This window comes from Pezoporus occidentalis, unplaced genomic scaffold (genome assembly GCF_034315485.1).
Source record: "Pezoporus occidentalis ecotype Australia unplaced genomic scaffold, CSIRO_AGI_Poc_V1 ctg7, whole genome shotgun sequence".
Taxonomy (NCBI): Eukaryota; Metazoa; Chordata; class Aves; order Psittaciformes; family Psittacidae; genus Pezoporus; species Pezoporus occidentalis.
The window spans coordinates 4,688,625-4,712,830 of NW_026916052.1; the positions used below are offsets into that span (position 1 = coordinate 4,688,625).

General features: G+C 40.0%; 1 protein-coding gene across 7 annotated transcripts in view; it reads left to right on the forward strand.

Moving 5' to 3' along the window:
- Window positions 1-24,206, forward strand: part of RPS6KA2 (ribosomal protein S6 kinase A2) — a 296,460-nt gene that overhangs the window by 223,872 nt on the left and 48,382 nt on the right. For all 7 annotated transcript variants that reach the window (XM_062641935.1, XM_062641934.1, XM_062641936.1 and 4 more), the window contains 7 exons: window positions 4,381-4,461; window positions 5,262-5,341; window positions 8,334-8,440; window positions 13,290-13,327; window positions 14,008-14,150; window positions 20,874-20,944; window positions 21,778-21,866. In XM_062641935.1, the coding sequence (XP_062497919.1) occupies window positions 4,381-4,461; window positions 5,262-5,341; window positions 8,334-8,440; window positions 13,290-13,327; window positions 14,008-14,150; window positions 20,874-20,944; window positions 21,778-21,866 (609 nt within the window). The remainder of the gene's footprint in view (window positions 1-4,380; window positions 4,462-5,261; window positions 5,342-8,333; window positions 8,441-13,289; window positions 13,328-14,007; window positions 14,151-20,873; window positions 20,945-21,777; window positions 21,867-24,206) is intronic.

Below are 24,206 nucleotides of genomic sequence, written 5' to 3' on the forward strand. Positions count from 1 at the left end.
TCCAGATTAAGTCTGAAGACAGAGGAAAGACCAGCAAAGTATTACACACAAATCTAGAAGATAGCTTCAGGATAATTTTCTTCTAGTAGAACTAAGAAATACTTTGTGCAGCAGTGAGAAGGTAGTAGTATATAAAAATATTTGGAAGTTATTCCCGGCAGCAATACTCTGGCTCCACTGAAACCAGTGGCTGAATGGTGTTTAAGTTAACAGAGCTGTGACTTCAGCTCCGCTATCCAGTCACTAGATGATGTGACAAGTCACTTTCCCCTTTGAGTGAATCAACTGTAAATTTGAATCATTATTACAGAGAGTGAGTGTCTCTTCTATAAACTCTCCCTGTACAGCTCCTGTAAGCCATGGTTTCACAACTTAAGGTTCTCACTGGTTTGGCTTGACATCATGCTGAACTGATATGATGTCACTCCATGTACATCAAAGGATGTCTCTAGATCATCGTTACTCGACAAACAGCATACACAGCTAGAAATGCACTGACTCATAGTTTTTAAGTGAGACATAAGGACAATAAGTTCAGTGAAATTTAATTTGTATTCCCATATTTAAATCTCAGCCAAAGTTGATGTCATGAGAGCTTCAGAGGAAAGCAGAATTATGGTTTTTCTTTTAGTCAGAAAATACATAGCTAGTCCATGATTGAGAAGGATTTCTTTTTTTCTCTCCTTGGAAGGTGCTAGGAATATACTTTTCCCTTTTACCCTTTCCCTTCTGTACTTCATGATTATTAAAACTAAAACAATTCAAAAAGTAAAAATTCATGTCTTAAATAAAACCTTCTCCTTAAGCATTCAGTGTTAAATAAAGTAAGCAGTAACATCCTTCTCTTTGATGTTCAGAGCTAGACAAACAGAAGTGGATAAGCTCTATTTATTTGCATGTATCTTCAGCTGCCTCCACTCCTCTTTCATACCACATTAATACCTGGAAATGCGAACTGCTTTTATTTCAGGGTAGCAGGTGCTTCCTCTGCTGTTGCAGGCTGCACTAGTCTGATCTCTTATGTTTGGTGACACCAGGGTTTATTTCAGGGAGAGCTAATTTGTCCAAGATCATGTAAACAGTCTTCATGGCTTTGTGCTCGTTGCTCCGGGTAATGTTCCCTGCCTCTGTCTGATGTATAATTTAAAGATAAATGTCAAACCCCACCTTTCAAACCAAAATCAGTACTGGTAGAAAGAGTTTAGCTGGTGAGCACTATTTCCAATGAACATCTTACTCATATAGATGAACATATGGTGTAAGCATCAGCTGCCCAAGCCACCTGCACCTCACTCTTTGTGTTCCGTACTGAGGCCCTGCAAGTGGTCAAAATTACGATGGGGAAAATGAGTTATTTGCACTTTCCTCAGTTCCTTTGGTGTACATCCCCTGACATGACCAACAGGTGCGCAGAAGAAGAGGCCATTCTACAGCACTGGGCAGGTAACTGTGCTGGGTGGTACGGAACAGGGCTGTTGAGCTCCAGTGCTGGTTTGGAGGTTCTTTGATAATACTGTCAGAGAAAAGGGATTCATTCAGAAAGGAATCCATAGAAATAGGTCCTATTCAGAGACCCAGTTAGTTTGGATTTGAGTGGAGAAATTCATGATGGTGTATGTTCACTGATCCCCAAACTAGACTAAGCACAGACACAAGTTTGCTGTGTCATCTGCATAGAGGGTAAATATCTTCAGTGTGCAGGTCTCATCATCCCTGGCACTGCAGCAGCTATTCAGACCCCGTCCATCTCTCCACATGCTACTGGAAGAGTCCCTCCACTGCCACAATCTAGCAGGCTGAATAAGCAGCCAGAACGAATTCAGATCATGCTTGAGCAAATTAATTATCTGACTGCCAGGATGTAAGAACTAGAAGGGAGACTCCCTCAGTGGATCAGACTGGGACCACTGAATACTGGGAAGAAAATCTCTGAAGTGTAGGAGGGGCACTTTCCCACTCACCGTAGCTGGAGGATGACAGAGGAGTCAGACTGAGCCAGACCTTCATGCTGTTTCAATGATATGTCAACGTGCCATCTTTTCTTAAAATCTTTCCTGATGAATATCAGACCCACATTGCCCCAACCCTCAAAATACAGGTGGGCAGAAGAGCAGGGGAATTCCTATTTCTAGGTGTATCTAGAGTGAGAGAAAATAAGTTTTCTCTCCTGCTATGACAGCATTAATAACAAATCAAAAGGGAGAGGGGATTTAAACCTTCCATGTTTATTCAGTATCACAGTTGATGTGCAGCATACAGTACAATAACTAACTCTGACAGTGCCCTCTGGCATGTAACCTGGTGCAAGCAGGTAGATACCTCTAGGGAGTCTACTTTGGAGGTTAAAATCAGGCATGGCCCAAGCATACGGAAGTAATAGAGTAAGAAAAGGACAGTGGGAGGAAGCAAGTCTTTTTGCCTCTCTAGAGAGTATGATTAATGGTCCTTTTGGTGGTAGGACTGCTTAAAAGTCTGAGCCTATATAGCTTCTGCCCTCAGAGCATTTTAATCAGGCAGTATCTGATGCTGGAAGATGGTCAGGGCAGGTCACCAACTCACATGCCAAGCTGCAGTCCTGATTACAGGTTCCAGTTATCTTTTTTGGCAGCCACTGTGAAGGTGGTGATTAGAGCAGCTTTGGAGGCGACTAGGTTCAGAGGGGTTACAGGGCCATGACTGGAGAATGAGGTTTCTTCTGTGGTGACATGGCCTTTTCTTTAATGTCATTGTGCCTCCTGTATGCATGTGGGGAGAATGGTGGTGTGGCACTCTGACAGGTCCACAGCAGTGAGCAGGGCACATGGCAGGTGGCTTCAATAAAGTGCCTGGCCAAACAGATGTGTCTTTACTTATTCAGAGATTGAAATGATGGGGACAAGAGGGCATGATGCCATTCTTCCAGCCTGTTCTCATGCCTGCATAGTGCAAGTGCAGAGAGGCATTTTGTTAGGCTATCTCACCAAGCTTAATGGGAAATATCCCATGTAGAGTGTTCAGTAATGCCCACCCCTCCAACAAGAATTCCTACCTGTGACCATCACTGATCTACAGCATAAGAAATGGTCTGCCTTCACACAAATTAGGCATTTTGTGAGAGCATTATGTGTGGATTTTTCCTTGTGAGATAAGGCTAAGATTCTGAGATTCCCTTGGTTTGGTTTTTATCTACAAGGTAGCTTAGGTTCAACAAGCTAGTAAAGCTTGTGTCACTACTGACCTAGGTAAAGCATTAAATTAGCAAGAAATCCACGTGTCCCTCCACTCCTATTTAAGGTTTTCAGATCAGCTCTTTTGGACTGATTCCTGTGCACCAATTTTTGAAGTACTGCAACAGAATATGTAGTTTAATTACAGCGTGTTCATTACTTGGGTGCCGAGAGTACTCAGCTTCTCAGCAGCTCCGCAACACATGAAAGGCGATGACAGAATCTCACTTGAGATCTCAGGCTTTACCACCTGAAATAGTTGAATAGCAGTCCTTGTAGCTTTCACCTTAAAAGGGTATTGGCATTGTGTTACACAGGGAAAGAAAATTTCAATACTTTCATTATGGAATTAGTAAAATTCTGATTGACTGAAAAATGAATCTGTAAGATCAAGAGCTGATAATGGGGGAACTTGACTCATCCACAATGTCTGAACATTCTGCTAAATGTTTTTGCTATGAAATCTGTAGTGTCAGTTTTGATTAGTTTGAACTCAGCTCACCCCGTAACTCTGTGTCTTACTCTCTTACTCCCTATTCGCCTCAACCACAAAAAGTGTTTTTCTTATTGCTGGCAAAAGGTGATTTATCTCTATACATAAAAATACTTTTTTACTGTTTTTAATGAGCCTCTTTATCACTTATTGTTTGGATGGTTTATTTGAAGCTTAAAATGTTTATAGAAAGAAAAATTTATATAAATCACTTCCAGAGAGTGCTGTTCAGTGATATCTCATAAACGCTGCTAGCATCAGCACAATACAGGAAGTTAATTTCCACAAGGTTAACCAGATGAGCTCTGAGACTGGTACATTCTACTTAATCTTAAATGACAAAGAGTTATGAATTTTATGTAGTTTTTATTTTCACATTAACTTTCTCTTCTGCAAAGCACAATCACTTTCCTATTGTTTGTAATGCTGTAGTCCTTTTAGTTAGGGCAGTTCTCTACAGAGGAAGATGTGATGCCTTCCTGAAGAGCTTACTTTTAGTACACAGACAAGACGGGCAGAAAGAGGGTGCACTAGAGAGATGTGATTTGCCAAAGGCCACACCATGAGCCATCAGCAAAGTGAGAAGCAGAATCCAATTCACTTGAACCTCATTCCAGTACCATACCTAGTGACCATTCTGAATCTTAATATGTCGCTGTTCTTGCTGTTCTTTTTTTGTAGTTCGGGACCGGGTACGATCAAAAATGGAGAGAGATATTTTGGCAGAAGTGAATCATCCTTTCATAGTCAAGCTTCATTATGGTAACTATAATAAAATATAGTTCATGTTCGTTCTTAAATTGGTCTGGGAATTGTGACTAGATGTGTTATAATTTCATACAGATACCCCTTGCCTACTTATGACTGTCTAACAAAGTCATAGAGGCTACCTGTGTGAAATTCTTAATTTTTGCTGAAGAATTTCAGTATAAGTAAGTTTTAGCCATTCCTCCATTAAAATATGTTTGTCATAAAGTCTGATGTGGTAGTAGGTAGTGTTGGTGGGGTAGCTGGCGAGTATACATCTGCCAACCCCCTCACCTGCTGTCAGGTATCTCTTAGAAAGCTAGTGAATCTAAATAAAATCTGGTTTTAATAATCAGCACCAGTCCAAATTTGTGTATATTTGTACATGAATGTGGTGTCTTGCTGGAGTTGCCTCCTTCTGCCTCCTCAGCCTCCCGAGGAGCCCCCTTATTACTGTAAAGGGTCTTCTGAGGACATTTTGGATAGGCCCTCCTCTTGCACAAGGCTGGGAGCTTCTCTCTATGCCTAGCCATTAGCGACTCCTGGTTCCTTGTGCAGTGGAAAGCAATATTAATTCATAGGTGCTTAGCATGGAAATTAATATATAAGTAATGTATTGTCTCTCAACTGATACCATTATTCCCATAGCCTAAGCTTGATTGCTTAGTTCTATACAGAAATTTTCTGCTCTCAAACTGCTGAAATGACAGGGAAGCTAATGTCATGCATGATATGCTGCTAGTCAACACAATTCATATTTTGGAGACCTTTATCATGATTCAAGCTTTCAACCTCTCCATCCTTTTCTAATGCAGCATTTCAAACAGAGGGAAAATTGTATCTAATACTAGATTTCCTGCGGGGAGGGGACCTTTTCACAAGACTCTCCAAAGAGGTAAGCCAATAGATTTTTAACTTAGAAATGAAAGACTCTCCTGGATTTCCAGAACTTTGGTTAAGTTGATGTGAATATTCCTGCAATATATATGTAATAGAATGTTATCATCTTGCATCTTTAAGAGGTTCATAATCATTGCATTTAAATTATGCCATAGGTAGTGCAGCAGATAGCATTTAAGCATCACTGTTGCAGAAAACTGTGCTACTAATAAGCCATCCCCATAGCAAAATAGCTCCAAACTCATTGCTTGCAAAATATATCTTGCACGTGATGAGAAGCAGTCTGAGAAATCAATCCCCAGTACATTTTGCCCTGGAGATAGGGACAAAACCACTGGAAAAACACAACTGCCAGCAGAAAGGAGAGAAGGCTGTAGGCTAGGGCTGACCTCTCCAGCAAGTATGCTAGCAGTAGTGTCAGCCAGTGAGCAGCAGAGGAGCCGTCTCCTGCAGCAGCTGCTGGGAGCAGGTTAGAGGCCATGCACCATGCTGGCTGGGGCTTGAAGGGTGACTGTCACAGCCCTCACCTGCTCTCCTCCTTCATGCCTGAGGACAGCCGCTGCTTCCATCACCTCCCTTGGCTCCCATCCCTTCCTTGTCCTCTGCAGCTCCTGCCTCTGGAGGTGCTGCTGCTGGAGAAGGAGGCAGCCAGAAAACAGTGCAAACATAAGTCTTGCTAATGCCTTAAGAGAGTGGCAGTGGTAGGGTTTCTAGCTTCATTTAGCACTTGACTGTCTGCAAATGCCTCTGTCTGCATTGTTTGAAGCAGCGCATCCTCCTGCACTTAGCCTCAGAGAGGGCCCTGCAGGCAGTGCAGAAGGCTCCAGGGAGGATGCCTGCCACCCTGGGGCTTGGTTGTGCCCCAGCGTTCTCTGTCTCTAACATGATGTCCCCAGCCCTTGATCTCTTTCTAGGGTGTGGAGGCAGTGGTGCAAGCAACCACCTAACACACAGTCTTTACAGATAAGGTAGGGGCCTTTCAAATGCCATCTCAAGGGGCAGCTATGTTAGCTCTCCTTGATTTGTGGAGTTACTGGTGGACTAAAAAAGCTGTGAAACAGTGCTTTTATTCAAAAGTTCCCTGACTTTTTTCCCCCACATCTTATTGCTAGTTTGGTGACATGCTGCAGTCTGCTGTGTGCACCACAGCTTGGGGAGGATCCCAAGTATTTGCTTTCAAGGCTTGTTGCTAACGCAATCAGACGTTAGCAACAGGCTTATTACACTGCCAAGTAATCGATACGCAGTACAAGGTATCAGTTGTTTTTTAGCAGGAGGAAAAAGATTAATGAACTTGAAAATATCCTTGTGCTATTTTGTCATGAAATCAGGCTTTGTTAACGAGGCAGCATGCTGTCTTAGCAAGGGGCTTTCCTGTTTCATGGAAGAAGAGAGAAGTGACTCTTACCTACAAAGGGCAGTTACCCGTTCTGCACAGTCAGGAAACTTAAAAGGGAAAGAGAACAGCTGAGATTTTGTACTCCTTTACACATTTTTCCCAAAGCTTTTCTAATGCAATGCACCAAGTTCTCTTCTTTATACTATGAAGAATGAGTCCTCTTAACTTTACAGTCCTTTTACATCTTTTTTCAGTGATTGCAGCTCATGTTGTGTACCTATACTTTGCAGCTGTTTAGTGTGAAGGTATCACAAGGGAAAAAAATATGGGAAAACTTGGTCTGCTTGAAATTTGTTACTTATGGTGTTGATTTCAGTGGACTTTCAATCAGATCCCATATACTACAGCATTATCTCTCTCCTGCTTTTTTTTTCTGAGACATCTGACTTTACCTAGATGTATCTGTATAGATTAGTTTTCCCCTGATTCTGTTGACTTCACTTCTTGCCTACATTTATGTTGAACCTTATGAATAATTCAAATTTATTTTGATAATTAATGCAGTTTTTACGTTCAGACCAATTATATTTTTAGTCAGAGGTTTTGCTGTTATATCCTTTTCCTTTCTAGCCTTTGGAGTGATAGACTTAATTAAATAATGTGACATCTGTTCTCTGAATACTGTCTTTTTGCTCTCAGCCCCCTGCAGCTTCTCAGAACATTCAAGACCAGATCCTTAATTTTAAAAACAAGCTCAGCAACTTCTATTGTAGATACTTAAATTTACATGACATCTAAATTTGTGTTGAGCTGACTCATTTTACTTCTGTCATACACAGTATTCACACTTGTGTATCCAATATACCAGCTTCTCTTTCTTCATTATTATCCTTGTATGTATTGAAATTTAATTAAAGAGAACATCTGGGATATAATGAAAATTGAACCAAAGGGGTTTCTTGCCATCTGAGTTTTCCTGAGCTTGGTGTTTTCTCAATTACAGAAGTTTCTTACCACCTAAAACAGAGCTTTCAGTGTTAGGAGTATCCATATCTGCTATAGAAAGGAAAGCTGCCCTCAGTTTAGATCTCATCAGATCCTCAATGTTAGTGCAGCACTGCTTAGGTCATCTGCACTGAGATTCCTTGAACTCTCAATGCATGGGTTTTTAAATCCATTTCTTGAGTCTCTTCATGCTTAGATTTGGAAGCATTTCATTTCCCGAAGGGGTTGCACTGTGTTATTTCATGAGAATTTGGGAGCCAAATGCCAAGATTTTAGCAAATTAAGAGATATGAAAGAAATAAGAGCTGCAATGAATGTATTGAATTTTGCCATTCATTTCCAAAGGCTGCAGCGTTAGAACCATGTTCATATTATTACAACATGGTGTCATGTAAACAGATCAAATAGATGAATGAAAGCAGCATGTTTTAAGGAACAGAGTTACTCGACAGATTACGTTTTGTTTTATATAGAAAATCTGGTAAGAATTGTTAATGTGAGCTCAGACAAATTGTGGAAAATTGAACCTGATACGATGGTCCTTCCTGCATTCCTGACTTAGATAATTTCTTCTCCATGCTGTTTAATGCAAGCCAGCTCACCACTGTCCGGTAAATAGATGTGTTCTCTTCCTTCTCTCTAGGTGATGTTTACAGAAGAGGATGTCAAGTTCTACTTAGCTGAGCTGGCCTTGGCATTAGACCATCTCCATGGTCTTGGAATTATTTACAGGGATCTAAAACCAGAAAAGTAAGTTAATAAGAAAGAGTGAACCAAAACATACATGCAGGTCGTTTCTGCTCCTTGTCACACGAGTAAGTCAGAAGGTGCCAGAGGCTATGCCTTCCTTCTTATATGTAAGACTTTACTTGAAGACCCTCACCATGAGCAGTAGGGTCTTCCTATCATATTTTTTAGCATGAGGCAAAATATTTTGACTGTGCTCCAGTATGATTGGACCTCTGTGTGCCTGGCCTTCAGTTTAGTGAATTATCTCAGCGTGGCATTCAGATTTTTGTGCCTTTGACTTCACTGCCACTGTTCTCCATTTGTAGCATTTAATCTGGCCTTCCTCTTGCTTCGGTACAATGCCTCAAAGCAGCTGCACTTTCAGCTCATACAAAATGTGTCATGGCACCATTCGGTTTTATTGTAGCCATTCCTAAATGAGCCTCTCTGAAAATTAGTGTGCATATTAGCTCATGAGGCACGTGATAATTGGGATTTTAAAACCACTTCATTATTAATATTAATGATCCAAAATATTTTCCCAGTAATTCTTCTCCCTTGTATTTGCAGCTGTTTTCTACTCCTAATGTGCTGTTATGGAGCACTTTTCTTTCTCTGATTTATTTACAGTACATCAGTAGACTAAATGACACTCTCAGTGCTATCACTCGGAGTGACGTGATACTGTTTTTATTTCATGCCGCTTGCCTGGTTCTTTGCCTGCATCTTCTGTGTCAGCTCAAATAAAACAGGCTACAGCATTTCGAAGTTACCAGCCTTTTTAATGTAATGTTTGCTGTCATTTAAAAAAGATGACCACTGGGGGCAGTCTGTTTGGCTGTTGCTTACACTTCCGAAGTTTAACAGCAGAGCAGCCTTTTCCTTCTGTGACATGAAATTAAAAAATATGCATCTCTTTCTTTGCACTGGAGTGCTATTGCTTTCATGCTCATGGATAAAGAGACCAAAAATGATGGAAGGTGGACTTTGTAGGTGAGAATTTGAAGGGGAGGAGATTTATCTGTAGCACAGTACTATCTGATTTAAACTTTAAATTCAGTTGTATGTTTGTTTTGGTTACAAAAATAATAGTAGTAGTACTATATGAATTCATATAGATGTATGTAGCGAGAGTCCTTTGGGCTCAAGACCCTGTCGCAGATAACTGAAATTCCCAGTCTTGTTTATGCAACCAAAACTGAAAAAGAGAGTCTTTGGCAAATACAGGAAGTCCTCCTGCAGATTAAACAACTGGAGGGAGAAAGGTGACAGTTTGCTACTAGTATGAAAGGCAGGTAAGGAGCAGTCACACTATAGCTGCCACTGCCACATGCTGCTTCATTGTCTACCAGCAGCTCTTCAGTTTCAACTTCATTCTGAATTGCTATTTTATTTGGTCAGCATCAACGAACATGTACGTTATAGAATAATTCTGATTATAGGTTTTGAGCTTCAGACCTTCTTTCTAGTGAGCATTAGTCTGAATCATGCAATACTTTTCTTTCTGGAGTTAGATGAAGCTGTTTTTCAAGCTAACATGTGATACATGAAGCTGCTATTAGAAGGTGTCCAAATAAGAGCCTGTATATTGAACTGTAAGTCACAGTGCTGTTTCATTTATAGGCAAATGCCATAATTTTTTGCTTTAGGAGAAGTTAGAAACCAAGGAGAAAAATAAGTGCATGTCAAAACTTTTCACTGTGTTTGAGATACGGAGAACCTGATTTTTAGCGTTCTTAGAATTGAGTGTCACTTTCTGTTTCAAAGCACATCTTTCACTGACTTCAATTGCAAGTGAGAGCACTTAAAATTTCTTCAGACCAAGCTGCAGTGCCTCAGATCAAGGATCAGTGAATTGAGAAATTAGAGCTCACCCAAGAAAGGAAGGTGACATTGATTTACCATTGTTACACAGAAGCATGTTGAAAAGGAACATACTCTAGGTTTAGAGTTGAAAAGGAATAAATGGAATCCAGCTCTTTGGGCATTTGTGTCTAAGCTGAGAGCAGCTAGCTGTCCCCCTCACTGTGTTACTCTGCTAAAATCCATGGGTATTACCTGTTCTTTCTCTGGAAGAAAACAAAAACTATCATCATGTAACTAAATTATATTTATAAAGTGAGATCACTGTGTAAAGTTAAGGTGGCAGCCCTTATGCTTGTATCTCCTAACTTTTGAGTATATGGTTTATGGTGTTTGATGTACAGTTAAATAGATACCAGTGATGCGTTTGAATCTGGATACAATTTTCATAGTATAAAATTAGTTTACATGAATATAGCAGTTGTACAGGAAAGGGAGTGACCCAGACTGGTATACCTCAAGTTTGTACCTGGGGATAAATCAAGTAATCTATTTAATTGGAAACCATATCTTTCAAAAATAGCTTTATAAATGCAAAGTCTGTGTGTAGTCATGCTTAGGACAGCAGGTCAGTAAAAGCAGTTTGAAGATTTCTGGGATGATCCTGAGGCTAAAATGTTGTTATTGTTTTGAAACAAAGAACTGGTTGGCAATGACAGTATCCTGTAAAAGCCTTAAACTGAGCAAATAAAATGGAAAATTCTCACAGTGAGAGGCTATCACTCAATGAGATTACATTTAAGATTTAAAAGTAGTCTACTACTTATGTTTTTTATAATCTCAAAGTTTGGTTTAGAGGAAAGATAGCCTGAATCACATTAACAACTTCTATTTTTTCCCTTCTGCAAAATAATATTAGTTTCTTTCAGATTAGTTGATCCTGCAAACCATAGCTAAAGTAATTGTCACAATAGAACTTCTACTACAGGCAGTGTGGGATAAAAAAGAATTGTAAAACAGTAAAGATAAAAGGAGAAGACAAAGTGTGATTGGATAATGTTTGTTTCTACAGTCAAAGGAAAACTATTTGTCTGTTGTAATTTGGATGCTTAGACGCAGGTACATTGTTCTTTGCTTCTTAATGTCACTCTAAGCTAATTCAGTGCAACAGTTACCCTCTCACTGCTAGCATATTCTTTTCTTTTACATGAAATGTAATTTTCAGTTCATAATTGTGGCGTTATATGTGTTGGTAGATGGCAAACATGGAAACACCCAGCTGTTCAAAGGGTGCTGCCAGGGGCCACAGGGGAAACTGCAGGCAGCTGAGGGCACTGTGTAAGGGTGGTAAGGGAAAATGAGACAGAGGAGGGATATATGTATGTGTGTGTGTGTGTAGGATAAACACCCTTAGGAAACCAGGACCCATTTATGTTGCTGTTCATGCAAACACTGAGTGTGAGAAAGACTTATATGCTGCTGGCTGACTTAACCTAAGACAGTATTATCCATCTGATAACTGTGCTGGTATTGCTCCATACCTTCAGTGAGGGTAAGGTATGAACACTCTGATGACGGGAAAGGTATGAAAAGACATGTATTGTATACATAGAAAAGCAGCAAGGATTTTCAATAGGAAATCTATATCTTAAGGTCATTTCCAACCCTAACTACTCTATGATTCTATGAAATATAAAACCAATGTTTCTGGGGAAAACCCCACAACCGTTGAATTGCATTGCTATTCATAGGGATTTTCCAGGTGTGGGGCAAAATGTTGGGTTATTTCTGTGAGCTGTACTCTCCCTTGCTGTTTTTCCAAAGTCAGGTCTGTGGAGTTCATACGTTCAAGCTCACCTCCGCACTGGCAGGTGTTCTGTTCTGTGCTTTTCTGGAGCACAAGCCTCTTGCTTATGGATTGAAGTCACAGTAATGAATTTAAACATGCCTGTTATAGGCTACAACTTCAAGAACGCTGGAGAGAAAGAATAGAAGTAAAGATGATTTATCAAAAAGGAATAGCTTTAATTATCCAACACGTAGTAGTGACTCAACTGCTGGCCTTTGATGAATTACACAATAACAGTATGTTCTAAGCACACAAATGAATGACAGAAGATCATCTCTTTTCAAATATGTTTCGGTACAGAGACAGCCTTTCACAAAAGTATAGCCCAATGTGTTTGTTTCACTTCTGTCATATTTTCTTCTTGAATAATTGGATTAAAGCGACTCTCTAGGAGAAGGGGAATATAAAAATAGCTGACATCTTGCTAGACCATTTTGAAAAGAGAAATACACTAAATCTAACTAGAACTGAAGAAACACCACCCTCATTACTGTTGGTATTTATAAGCAGAAAAATTACCCCCCCCAAAAATCATAATTTTTCGGTGTCAGTGTTCTCTCTTGTTTCAATAAAAACTGGCAATTTTTGTGAACTACAGTAATTTTTCTCAGAGTGTCTTTGTGAGAATAAAATACATTGGCAGGTGGCAAATGTGAGAACTCTTGAATTTAGCTTCCAGGCTGAATTTTCATTTATGCTTCCAGGCAGAATAAGTTAGCAGGAGCTAAGATCCATGCAGTTACGCTGTGACTAGTCATTGTACTCTGTGATCACTTTTATTACTTCAGCATGAACCTGACTACCTGTGCAGTTAATTTCAGTTCCAGTGAGTCCAAGCAATTATTTGTGTGCTTACCTTTATTATTATGAGAAGAAGAGAAAACCTGCAACTTCTTCTCCTGCTGGAAGCAGATATTCTGCAGCTGTGTGCTTTGAACACTCTGTTCATTCTGAGCTCAGCTTGCATGCCTGCCCTGAGCATGCTATGGATTAAGGAGTCTCTCCATGCAACTGCTGCAAGCCACGCATGCTTCAGCCATGAGACTAGACAGACCTTTGAGGATCATTTTTCTTTCTAGAGGCATATAATCCACTGAGGGTTTGTTTACACATGCATTTGAGTCTTGCATATTTCCTTATCTGTTTTAAGCATGTTCTGTTCATGTTTGTTAACTGCAGTCTGTGCCTGCCTAATGAATGAACTTTTTTGCTTTACAGCATTCTTCTTGATGAAGAGGGCCACATTAAGATAACAGGTATGTGAGGAAAAACTTCATGTCTCTAAGATGATTTTTTTTTCTGCAGTATGTTCCCTGCATCTTAGTCTTTGCTTGGAAAGAGTTTCCTTACAAGAATTCAGAAGCCAGAAGAGTTTGAGTGTTGGACTTCTCTGGCAATTTGTCAAGCACCCATGCTGCATAGCACATGGAGAATGCAGTGTTTTCTTGGCAAGATTGTACTCTTGAAGTATGCAGGCTTGGCTGCTTACCACTGTGGATGGAAGGATGCTTCAATATGTCTGCTTAGTCTAGATTAACTTATCTGAATTGTAGCTGTGCAGAGAACACCTGGAAAGGCATCCCATTAGAATTATTATTTCTAATGCTTTGGTTATCTAAGCAAAATTCTTACCAGCATTATCTTCACCAAATCTGAGCTGGGTATCTCTGCTTATTTAAACTCTCTCTTCTTCTTTGGGCCAGAATCTCATTCTGAGCAGAGAAAATGATAAACCTATTTTGAGGATGTATTAAAATGCCACCCAGGCCCTCCGTATCAGCCCAGCTTCAGCACAGACACGTCTGTGCCATTTTTGCACACAGAGAGTGCTTCGTTGGCTACTTGGTGTGATTTGTTTGAACAGTTTAAGTGAGTAAAAGCTTAAATAATCATTCTTACAGACCTGACAAGTCTTTTGTTGTTACAATTTGTTTAGATTTTGGTCTAAGTAAAGAAGCCATCGACCATGACAAGAGAGCATACTCATTCTGTGGGACAATAGAGTACATGGCCCCGGAGGTGGTCAACCGACGAGGACACACACAGAGTGCTGACTGGTGGTCTTTTGGCGTCCTCATGGTAGTGGAAAAGTTGTGTTTATTTGTTGGGGGGGTGGCTGTAAGAGTGATCAGATCCCTCAGATAAAAGTACTGCTTTCAGCAATTAAGGGTTGATAGAAAAGTAGATGTGTAATGATTGCTTGGTCATTTTTGTTGCACCAGTGATAGCAAACCAGCTGCTCCGGGCAGTAAATAAGGTAGCATTTGGCCCCAGATTGTCTCTCTTCCTTCTTACAGTTGTTTGTCTCAGTTGGTTACCATGAGCCGTAAATATTTCTACTGCACAGAAACACGGTAGGGAAAGCTCAGAAGAACACAAGCATTTCAGAACAAACACCCACCGAGTTGCCAACCTGGTTCCTATTAGGAAACAATTTCCCAAGCAGCAATTTTCAGATTTTAGAGAATTTTCAGATGTTAGAGAAACCTAGAAATTTACTCTTTTCTTCTACAAAATATAAATTTAACGGGCCATATCTTAGACAGCACTCCAAATATTTCACAGGACCTCAGTGATTCTTCTGCCATTCATCTGTCTTCACATCAGCATTGATGACTCTTGCTCCACTAATGAGTCAGATAATTTTTGAACTAGTAGTGGGTCTCCTGTAGTCTCATTAGTTGGTGGGAAACTGTGACTGACAAACCTCTCTTTTCTCCTGGTGAGAACAGAAAACAAATACATACAAGCACCATGTCATCCTCCTTTCTTCTTCTGTACTATTTTGCTATGTCTTGATTATGACTAGTTTGGGATGTTTGCTTTTGTCCTCAGTGCATGCTGAAGCTGATTTTAAAACTATGTAGAAACAGACACAATTGTATTGACTGACACAGAGGAATAGCTAGGAATCCATCTTTTTCTTACATGTCTTTACATTGGATTAACTATACAAAATTCGCATTTTTTCCCCACTGTTGCTTAACCTTTATGAGTCCTGCAAGCTGTTCTGGAGGTAGTTTAAATGGAATCAGTATGAGAAACTGCAAATTCATTCTTTATGCATGAAAACTCGATGAAAATTTAGCTAAAATGCAGTATGAATTTACAAAAAAAATCAGTCATGCTTGATTAATCTGGTGGTTTATTTGATGAGATAGACATCTTTTACAAAACAAAGTAAATGAAGTGGATCTCTTGTGTCTCTTTTATAGTATAGTATTTGATACAGTTTTGCAGGGGAAATTAATTGATACCTATACCATCTATGAGCACATCACAGGGAAAAGCACCACAAAGAGAAAGGAGCTGCTTCGGCTCCTTGCTGCTTAAGAAGTGAGGCCCTGGAAAACACTTCCTAAGAAGAGTTCAGCAAGAGATACCTTACTACAGTGGAGCTGCTTGGCTAGTAAGAACCCAGTAACATCCTCGTGAGTGCTGTAGTATTGGACACTGGGATGAAGTGTCAGGAAAGTTTTTCAGAGAGGTTTGAGCTCTCCTCAAGCCAGCCATCTAAAATCAGTTGTTTGGCCGCTAACCTGGTTCCTCCTACACCTCTTCAGAGTGTGCTGCCATTGTTGCTGAGGAGGACAAACGGAAGATCAAGAAGTTGGTTTGTGACACAGTGTTTTTTTAAAAGCTATATGACTGCTTTAGAGTTGTTCTGTCAAGCATAGCACTGCCCCTTGAGCTTAGACACCATGCATTTATTACTCTTACAAGGATATTCAGATAACACAGGTGCTGCTGCTCTCTCTCAAAGTGTACAAGCTGCATGTCTACCCAAATGTTCGATGCAAGGCCACTAACAGGCACTGCCGCTGTGGCTCACATTGCGCCTCACCGCGGCTCCCCTGCAGAACCAGGGTGGAAGCATAAATTAATGTAGCAATGTGCTCTTTGAATACAGCTCCATGTCATATGGAAGCTATTTTAGGTAGCTATATATTATCCTACATGCCCCAATCCATAGAGTATATTTAATTTTTTTTACCCAAAAGTAGACAACTGGTGTCACCAAAGTAAGGTTATGAAGCAATGTGAAAACTAATGGTCTCCAGTTAATTGATGGTGTATTTGGTGTATAGACTGTTTTTCTTTCACCTGCTAATGATTTCAGCCCTTTCCCCCCTGTTTTTTTGCTAGGGTTTCTTTTTCCTCTATCTCTTTTCACCCCCTCCCACAGGGATATGATGTATCAGAAAAGATAAGAATCCATATAAAAGGAGATGAGTTAGAGTGAAAGCTTTTTAACTGTAAGCGGATGCTTTAAGCCTTTGAATGCTACCAGATATCTTAGAGAAAAATAGCTCTAATAAGTTCAATCTTTTTTTCCTTTTTAACGATTAACTGGTTGGGACAGAAAAGGAGTATTTCCATACACTAAAGTGTGGGAGGATTTTGCAATGCTGTCTTTCACTCTGCTAATTTCTCCTTGTTTTTCTTGGTCTGTCACTTGTATGTTCTATTAGGGAAGCTCTTTTTTTGCCAGTCTGAAAAACTGAAGAGAATTAAATGGTATCCAGATGAATTATTAGCATTTCTCTCTAAGCAATTTGCAGTATGAAATGTACAGAAAATGTATCATTTGGTGAAATATGCATAGATTCAAAGGAAGTGAATGTGATAGTGTAATTTTCATACCTAAAATTTTGATTACAAGAGGGAATGTATTAGATAGTGTTAAAATGGCCTGGAAACTAGACATCAGATCAGAAGAACAACCAAACACTCTCTTGTCCGGTCTGTTGTGTGAAGAGACGTTGATGCTACAGTGTGAAGTTAGGTTGTGCTAGTGGGTCTTTGCCAACCTGCATTAACTAGGGCACAGGCTAAAATCAAAGCAAATGATCTTTGAAGGCAACCTGAAGTGTGGCATTTTGTGTTTATTAGTATCAAAGCAAACTTGTCTGAAAAAGACTAAATTCTGGTCTTGACATATCAATTATGTTATGAATTATTTTATTAATTGTTATGCACTAAAACTATTATATACTCTGTTCATTTGCTGGTAGCTTAGTATGTGTCAGTAGATATAGTTATACAAATGTTGAAATTCACCCTTTCCAAGTATTCTAGAAGACAGTACCTGCCTCTCATTTAAGATGTGGTGATGACTGCTAGGACCCACATAAAATGTTGTGCTGATGATTTTACGTGGTTTGTCAAGACCAGGCAGGTTTCATTTTATACCTTCCTGCACCTTACTCATTACATTGGAGATTTTGGATAGGAAATATTCTATAAAAGCTTTACATCAAAAGATCTGCATGAATAAGCGATTGACTTAAATTGTCAGAAAGTTCCGTACATGACTAATACCTTTTCAGCTGTGCTGCAAGAGTCTTGATGCCCACACTACCGTCTCTGAGCCCACATAAACTGGTCTGCACAATATAAAATGCGTATATATACCATAACATGTCTCTTGCAAGACCTGCCAAAGCATTGGTTCTGTAGTTCATCATATTGGGTGATTTACCAGGCCACAGATCTCATGGAAGTTGAGTCTGTTTCAGTTTGGGAAGAAAACACTGTGCGCTTTGTGAGCAGAGGGGAATATGATTAAAGAAAAAAGGAGTGTGGTGACTCAGTAGGTAGTCCCAAATAAAAAGAAATGTGTTTATACTTGTCAGCAATGTAGTGAATGTGTAAGTGGTGCCTTTCTTGCTGAATATTGGTACAGAACGCAAGTCAAGGATGGAGGGAAGCACAGCCTTCTAAAATGCTAGCTAATAGAAAGTGGCCCTCCAGAATACCCAGGAAGCAAAATCATTGTGAGGCAAGCAGCAAACAGATGGTTTATACAGATGGGGAAGAGGGGAGGGTGAAAACTGAAGTCTCCCAGCAAAACTATATGGTCTGCTCTAATAACCAAAAATACTACGGTGTTTCTTCACACCTAGGCTCAGCTCCTCTTCAACCTGCTGTGACACATACTACTTGCTGTTAACACCCTTGCACATAAATACAGAGTTCTTTGCATGTTTAGGTTTAGCAAGATTTTTGATTTTTTGCAAAAATTAGCAGGAAAACAGGTTGTTGTGCAGTAAAGTGGTATCTTTAACTGATGAGATTAACTGTTTTAATTTAATTTTTGTTTCAGTCTTGTTCTTTCATTTTAACCTACAACAGATTCAATCAGGACTGCAACTGAGAAACCAATGCTTTCTTTCAGCTGCTTCTTAGTTGAGTTTCTTGAAGTAAAAAGCTCTGGTACATTTAACTCGTGCAGCTGCCTTTCGTTTTACATATTGATATTAAGTGCATTTCTTCTGAATTAATCTCAGCATTAGACCTGTGTAATTGTAGACATGTGGTAACAAAGTGCTAACCATTAAAGCAGCACAGTAAATATTCTCTGCAACCTCCAGAACCGTCATTTTGCCTGTTCCCTCTTGCAACTTACATTTCTGTTTTCATTCCTTGTTTCTCTTTTGGACACTATCTGAATTTCTTGCCTTCAGTTTTCTTGGCCTCTTGCAGCCACAGTGCATTTACAGGTCTGTCCTGGGTTCAGCAGTAGCAGTCATTTTTCCCCGTCCTCGGCTTATGATAGAAGCAAGAATACATGAGCCATTTAAATTGTCAGACATTCTGGAGGTCCCACTGAGATTTGAACTCAGATTGGCGTAGCTGGCAGGATTCGAACCTGCGCGGGGAAACCCCAATGACTGGGTTTAAACCACGACAAGGTCTTTCTGTGATACCGTGGTGGGTGAGAACTACAGTCATCTTTTCCCATGTAGTCACTGACCAAACAGTGGTTTATATCTGTATCATCTATATCATCTGCATGAGCACCATCAAGCCCATTTCTGCCAAAATAAATAAGCTGTAGCAGTCATTGCTAGTGCTGTTAAATTAGATCTATTATGACAAAGTAACGTGAGCAAGTATAAGTGAACATTGGGTACTTAACCCTGAACGAAAATTCTTAATAAATCATGAGGAGGGGCTGGTGCAATACGTACCACTTCTGCTGCTGTCCTGAGAAGCAATGTTCTCTGCTCCTTTTCCCCAGTATATCTGAACACTTACAACTAAGTGCAGTTAACCTTAGGACTAAGGTTGTAGTAGGTCAGAATTGCTCTGAAAATGGTGCTTGAGCTCTAGTGTCATTTAGGCAGTTTCTAAAATTCTCCCCCATTATGTTTCTCTCTAGAAGGGGAGCGGATTTCCTCCAGCTGTGCCCGGCAACAATTCTTTGACTCTCCTAGACAAAGCAGGAGTTAACACGTTTGTTTTTTTTCCAAATTTTGTTTATACCCGTTAGCCATATACACTTTTAAAAGTGGTTTGCTTTTTTTTTTCTCTTGGTTCTACCATTTGCTTTATTGCCTTAAGGTAATTTGTTATTAATGCAGATTAATTCTTCAATTAGCTTTAGTCAATTAGTTATCTGGCTTCTAAACTTCTGCCTTCATCCCCAGAATAGTGTAACAGTTTCACAGTTACAGGGTTTTTTTATGTTTTCTTGCATTTTTCTTACGGTATGGCTATACTTAATCTGGGAAAAGGGAAGAGTCAGGCTGTGGGGTCATCTGACATAGGTTTTGGTAATGAAAGGATCCTTATTTTGCACAAACGTGCTTCCTGAGAGCAGTGAAGCTACTTACATGATAATGTACAGAAACTACATAAGGATTGCACAGTCTGTCCTGCCTTTAATAGGTATTTAATTACAGCATGAATATTAATTAGTAGGTACTTATTACAGTAGAAGAGGACCAAAGCCAGAGACATGGACATAAAGTAGCAGTTCTCCTTACCCTCAATGGACATTGTCCTCCTTTGTGCCCAGGCTGAATTATGTTCTTGGTGTCTTTGTATCTGGTGAAGGATAACCTTCAACATCACTTAGGGAAAACAGCTGCCACTCATACCAACAGGAAACACTGCAGCAAGAGCTGCGTGAAAGACCTGGTATTAAATCCATATTATGCAAGTTTCTTTGGCTGGGTTTTTTGTTTGTTTGTTTGTTTGTTTTTTTGGGGGGGGGAGTTGCTCGGGTTTTTTTCTGTTTGTTTGTTTTGGTTGGTTTGGTTTTGCTGTTACAATCCCTGTCAAATTTACTGAAAGCACTAATCTGTTTCAAAGGAACCATAACTGATTGATGTTTTCATTTGCGAGTTAGGCAAATAATTGATGATGATTGCTGAGTTTTACTTTGAGATTTGGGTTCAATTAAACACGACACTTGCAAAATCCATCACATACAGCCAAGGGAACCAAAGCAGGAGATTAAAAACCACACTCAGATGCTTTGAGAATTTAGGGTTTGTGCATGTTTCTCCTGCAAAGTACATTACTGTCATCTTTAAGTGGTGCAAATATTCCATCAAAAAAGGTGATGCAACTCAAGCTAAAACGATGGGGAGTGTCATGTTCAACCCATTTGCCTTGCACCATAGTCCATGCCAAACACCTAAGAACAGCCATACTCATTCAGGTTAAGGGTCCCTCCAGCCAAAATATCTCATCTCCAGCACTGGCCATAAAACGGATGCTGGAGGAAACAGCACGTATGACACTTCTTCCAGTACATACCAAAACTTGATCCCAAGTGTCAGTGTAAGCAGTTTGCAACAGCACTTTTGAACAAAAGAGTCATGTTGGTCCTACATGTTCTGCACAATCCAGACTCCCTGTGTCATTCTTTTTCTGAAGTACAGCTAGTTGGACCATTTCTTTTCCTCAAGTTTTTGGTTGTTTTGGAAAGAGAAGGTGGGTGTGGTGTCTATCCGCTATGCAGATCTCCTCAGTGCTCATTTGATTTACGATTTTGTTGTTACTCCACAGTTTGAGATGCTGACAGGATCGTTACCCTTCCAGGGAAAAGACAGAAAGGAGACGATGGCACTCATTCTCAAGTGAGTACCAAAACTGCTTTCATTCTTCTATGAGTTAACTATACTCTCTGGGCAGCCAGTCAGTCCTTAGTATGTGAAGGGTAGAGAATAATAATATGCATAATGCATTTTTCAAAGCTGCATAAGGCATGAATTTGGTACAGCGAACACAGTTGATGCCTGCATGTGGCTCTAAAATTGCCTTCAGAAAAATAGTGGGAAGTGAATTACTGAGAAGGTCTTAAATTAAGAACTGTATCTTACTTTCTGTAGCAACATCATTATCCACAAGTGGGAACAGTCAAATTTCTGCAGGATATCTTATGTTTTGTTGTTGCCAAATTTCACATCTTTTCCTTTGCAAATTTCCCATTCATTTAATGTTAAGTGCAGACATAAGTATTTAAAGGTTAGCTTTGCTCAGTATTACATATTTTCTCTGTAGCATGAAATCACCAAGGGAAAACTTTTATTCTCTTTCACGAATGTGCGGTTTCATATAATTATTTTCATGAAGTTTTCTTTATTTAAATGCCTCTTGATTCCCAAATTCATTCCAGCAAGCTAAAAAAGTGAAGAAAAAAAAAAACTATAGGAAAATGACCTACTTAGGTTGCAAAAGGTATTGTGAGATTCATTAGATCTTCCTCTCGTGAAGCCAGTATTAAAACCGTCTTTAGCTTCAATGGAGCAAGGTCAGGTGCTCACTCTGTATTGCATTATGCTTAGGTAGCCTTTGGTCGCCAGTCGTGTGTCCGCCCATCTGACTGCTATAATTCCACTTTTTAAACCACAGTGGGACGGAGAAAATCTTTGAAAAATCTATTTTCTTTTCAAGTGTTGTGTTCTTTCAGAGCCAAGCTGGGAATGCCACAGTTCTTGAGCATAGAAGCCCAGAGCCTGCTGCGAGCCCTCTTCAAAAGGAACCCCTCCAACAGATTAGGTATGCGCATACATTAGAATGGGACATTGCTTACATGTGCCCTGCCTTGTCAGGCGGTGGTCATTTCTCTCGGTGCATCTTCCCTGATAGTTATTTTCTTCATTTTGCAGCATTTTGCATTCCTTCCCAGAGCACAGCGACCCTTGAGCTTAGTAAAGAAATTCACAAAGAGCAGAGGCAAACCATTGGAATCTAAAACACTGTATTAGCTTGTATTCTGCTTTTTTTGGTAAAGAGGGAGAGTAAACCACCAGCATTTATGAGGGTTTAAGATAACTGTTGCAAATGATAATATAAAGAACTGAGAAACAGGTATCTTTAAAACCTGTACAATTTAGCTGCGAATCTGAGGTGGGGAGCAAAACGCAGTCTCTCCCGTTCTCAAATATGCTTTGATCCTGTCTCATTCTGTTTACTGAGAACATTTGTATAGGCTTTCTGCTTTACTATGCTAAATGTATTATCTTCTTTCTTACTAATGTGCTTTCACCCTTTGTTAATAAGCCTATTCAAATTGTGATAAACTTGAAGTATGTATTGGATCATGTATTTTATGCCATCCATACCTTTGTTTGGGAGTTTTATTAAGAAATCAATTTTATTTGGTGAGGTCATGGGCAATATCAGGTGCATGATTTTCATTGCAAATTTGTTCTTCAGTTTTTACATAGAAAAATAGATAGTCATATCAAGTGAATCATATGAAAGGTGATAACACTATTATTTTTCATTTAAAAATCATATCTACTTCTGTGAAAAATTTTGGAGGTTTCTTTTTTCCCTACAGCCTCATATTCTGCATTTTGGATGAATGCAAAGGGAAGCATTTGCTTCTGAAGGAAAGGGATAAACTTTTCCTAAATACCTCTTCATGATTTTTTGTGACCTTAGGAGCAGGAATTGACTTTAGGAGCAGGAATTTAAACCTTCAGCTCCGTAACCTGTAGCACTAGAAGAAAGCTGATGGGTCATATTTAAATATGTGAGTTACTGTTATTGCCATGTATAGGAGTTTTGTCAGCTAATAAATGACTTGCCTTTTAGAGAATGACATAGGCTGGTTAAATACTGAGACTTGTGAAGAGCAGTTTGCTGTTCTATTTTGCAGCTGTTTACTCTTGTAAGGTTATTTCAGATTGGAGACGTAAAGTTAGAAGCAAAAAGGTGTATTGGGAAATGGCTTATTCTGAGATGTGGAAAGAGCAAGAGATGCAAGAGAGGTTTCTCCCTTTCATTCTTGCAGTACCCACGCTCACTTCTCGGGTACTGAAGGCGGTGCTGCTGAAGGTCTGCTGCATGGTGCTTTTGGTCCTGTGTAGCAGTCACAGCATTAACAGCCAGGCAGGCAGCATAGTGTGAGATGCCTGACAGCCCACTTCTGTCACCATCTGCATGAGCAATGGGTTCTGCAGCTTCTGACAGGCACGCCTGTGCATGCACACATGTGAAGTATGGACACTGCTCTGTGCCCTTGAGCATCCGCCCTTGCTTCAGGCGGGGCAGCATGTGGGCTGCTTCAGCCCTCTGCTCTGTAAGCGAACATCGTTTTAGTGAATGGATGATGTTCTAGGAGCATGGGTGTTTCCTGCGTGGCTGCAGCAATTCAGCTGGAGCCCCTGCCTTACACAGGGGTCAGACTCAGTGGCTGAGCTTTTTTCCAAGAGAGCTTGGCTCCTGAGCACAAGGACAGTATGGAGCAGGTTGCTTCTTGCTGTGATTTCCGGGGACAGCAGGAGCTGACAACCCTTGCTCCAAACAGGGACCAGGGGACAACCCAGCCTCCCTCAGGGCTGGTCAGGCATGGAGAGCCAGTTCCTCAGCATACTCCTGTAGCCCCTCTCCTCCCAGGGCAGTGCCCACACAGCTCACACAGGTAATGCCCTCCCATAGGTTTTACTTCTTGAGCTAAATGGTAGCTCCTGTAGTGTGATACACTGTACAGATGATAGTAGAAAACAGATTTTCTCAGCAGGTTTCAATTGCTCTCAAGCAATTTGCTTGACATTAGAGAAAACCAGAGTCTTGCAATTTCTAGGTTTAATCTGTGTTACGAAAAATAAGATGCTGCAGCAAATATAAACCTTTTCCCACTCCCTCCCTCTGTTCCTTTCTGCTGTTTCCTCGTTGTCTCTCTCTCTTGGTTTGTTTTTTGTTTGGGTTTTTTTGTTGTTTTTTTTTTTATTGGTGCTTTTTAATTATTATTAGTATTCTCATTTTGTGGCTTCTCACAAGCTGTTATCCATCCATAATGGGGCTCCAGTGAAGTCAGTGGGAGTTTCTGGATACCAATCCTTAAACAGAAAGCTTCTCACTAAAATAAGCAAGTTACTTAGTTTTAGC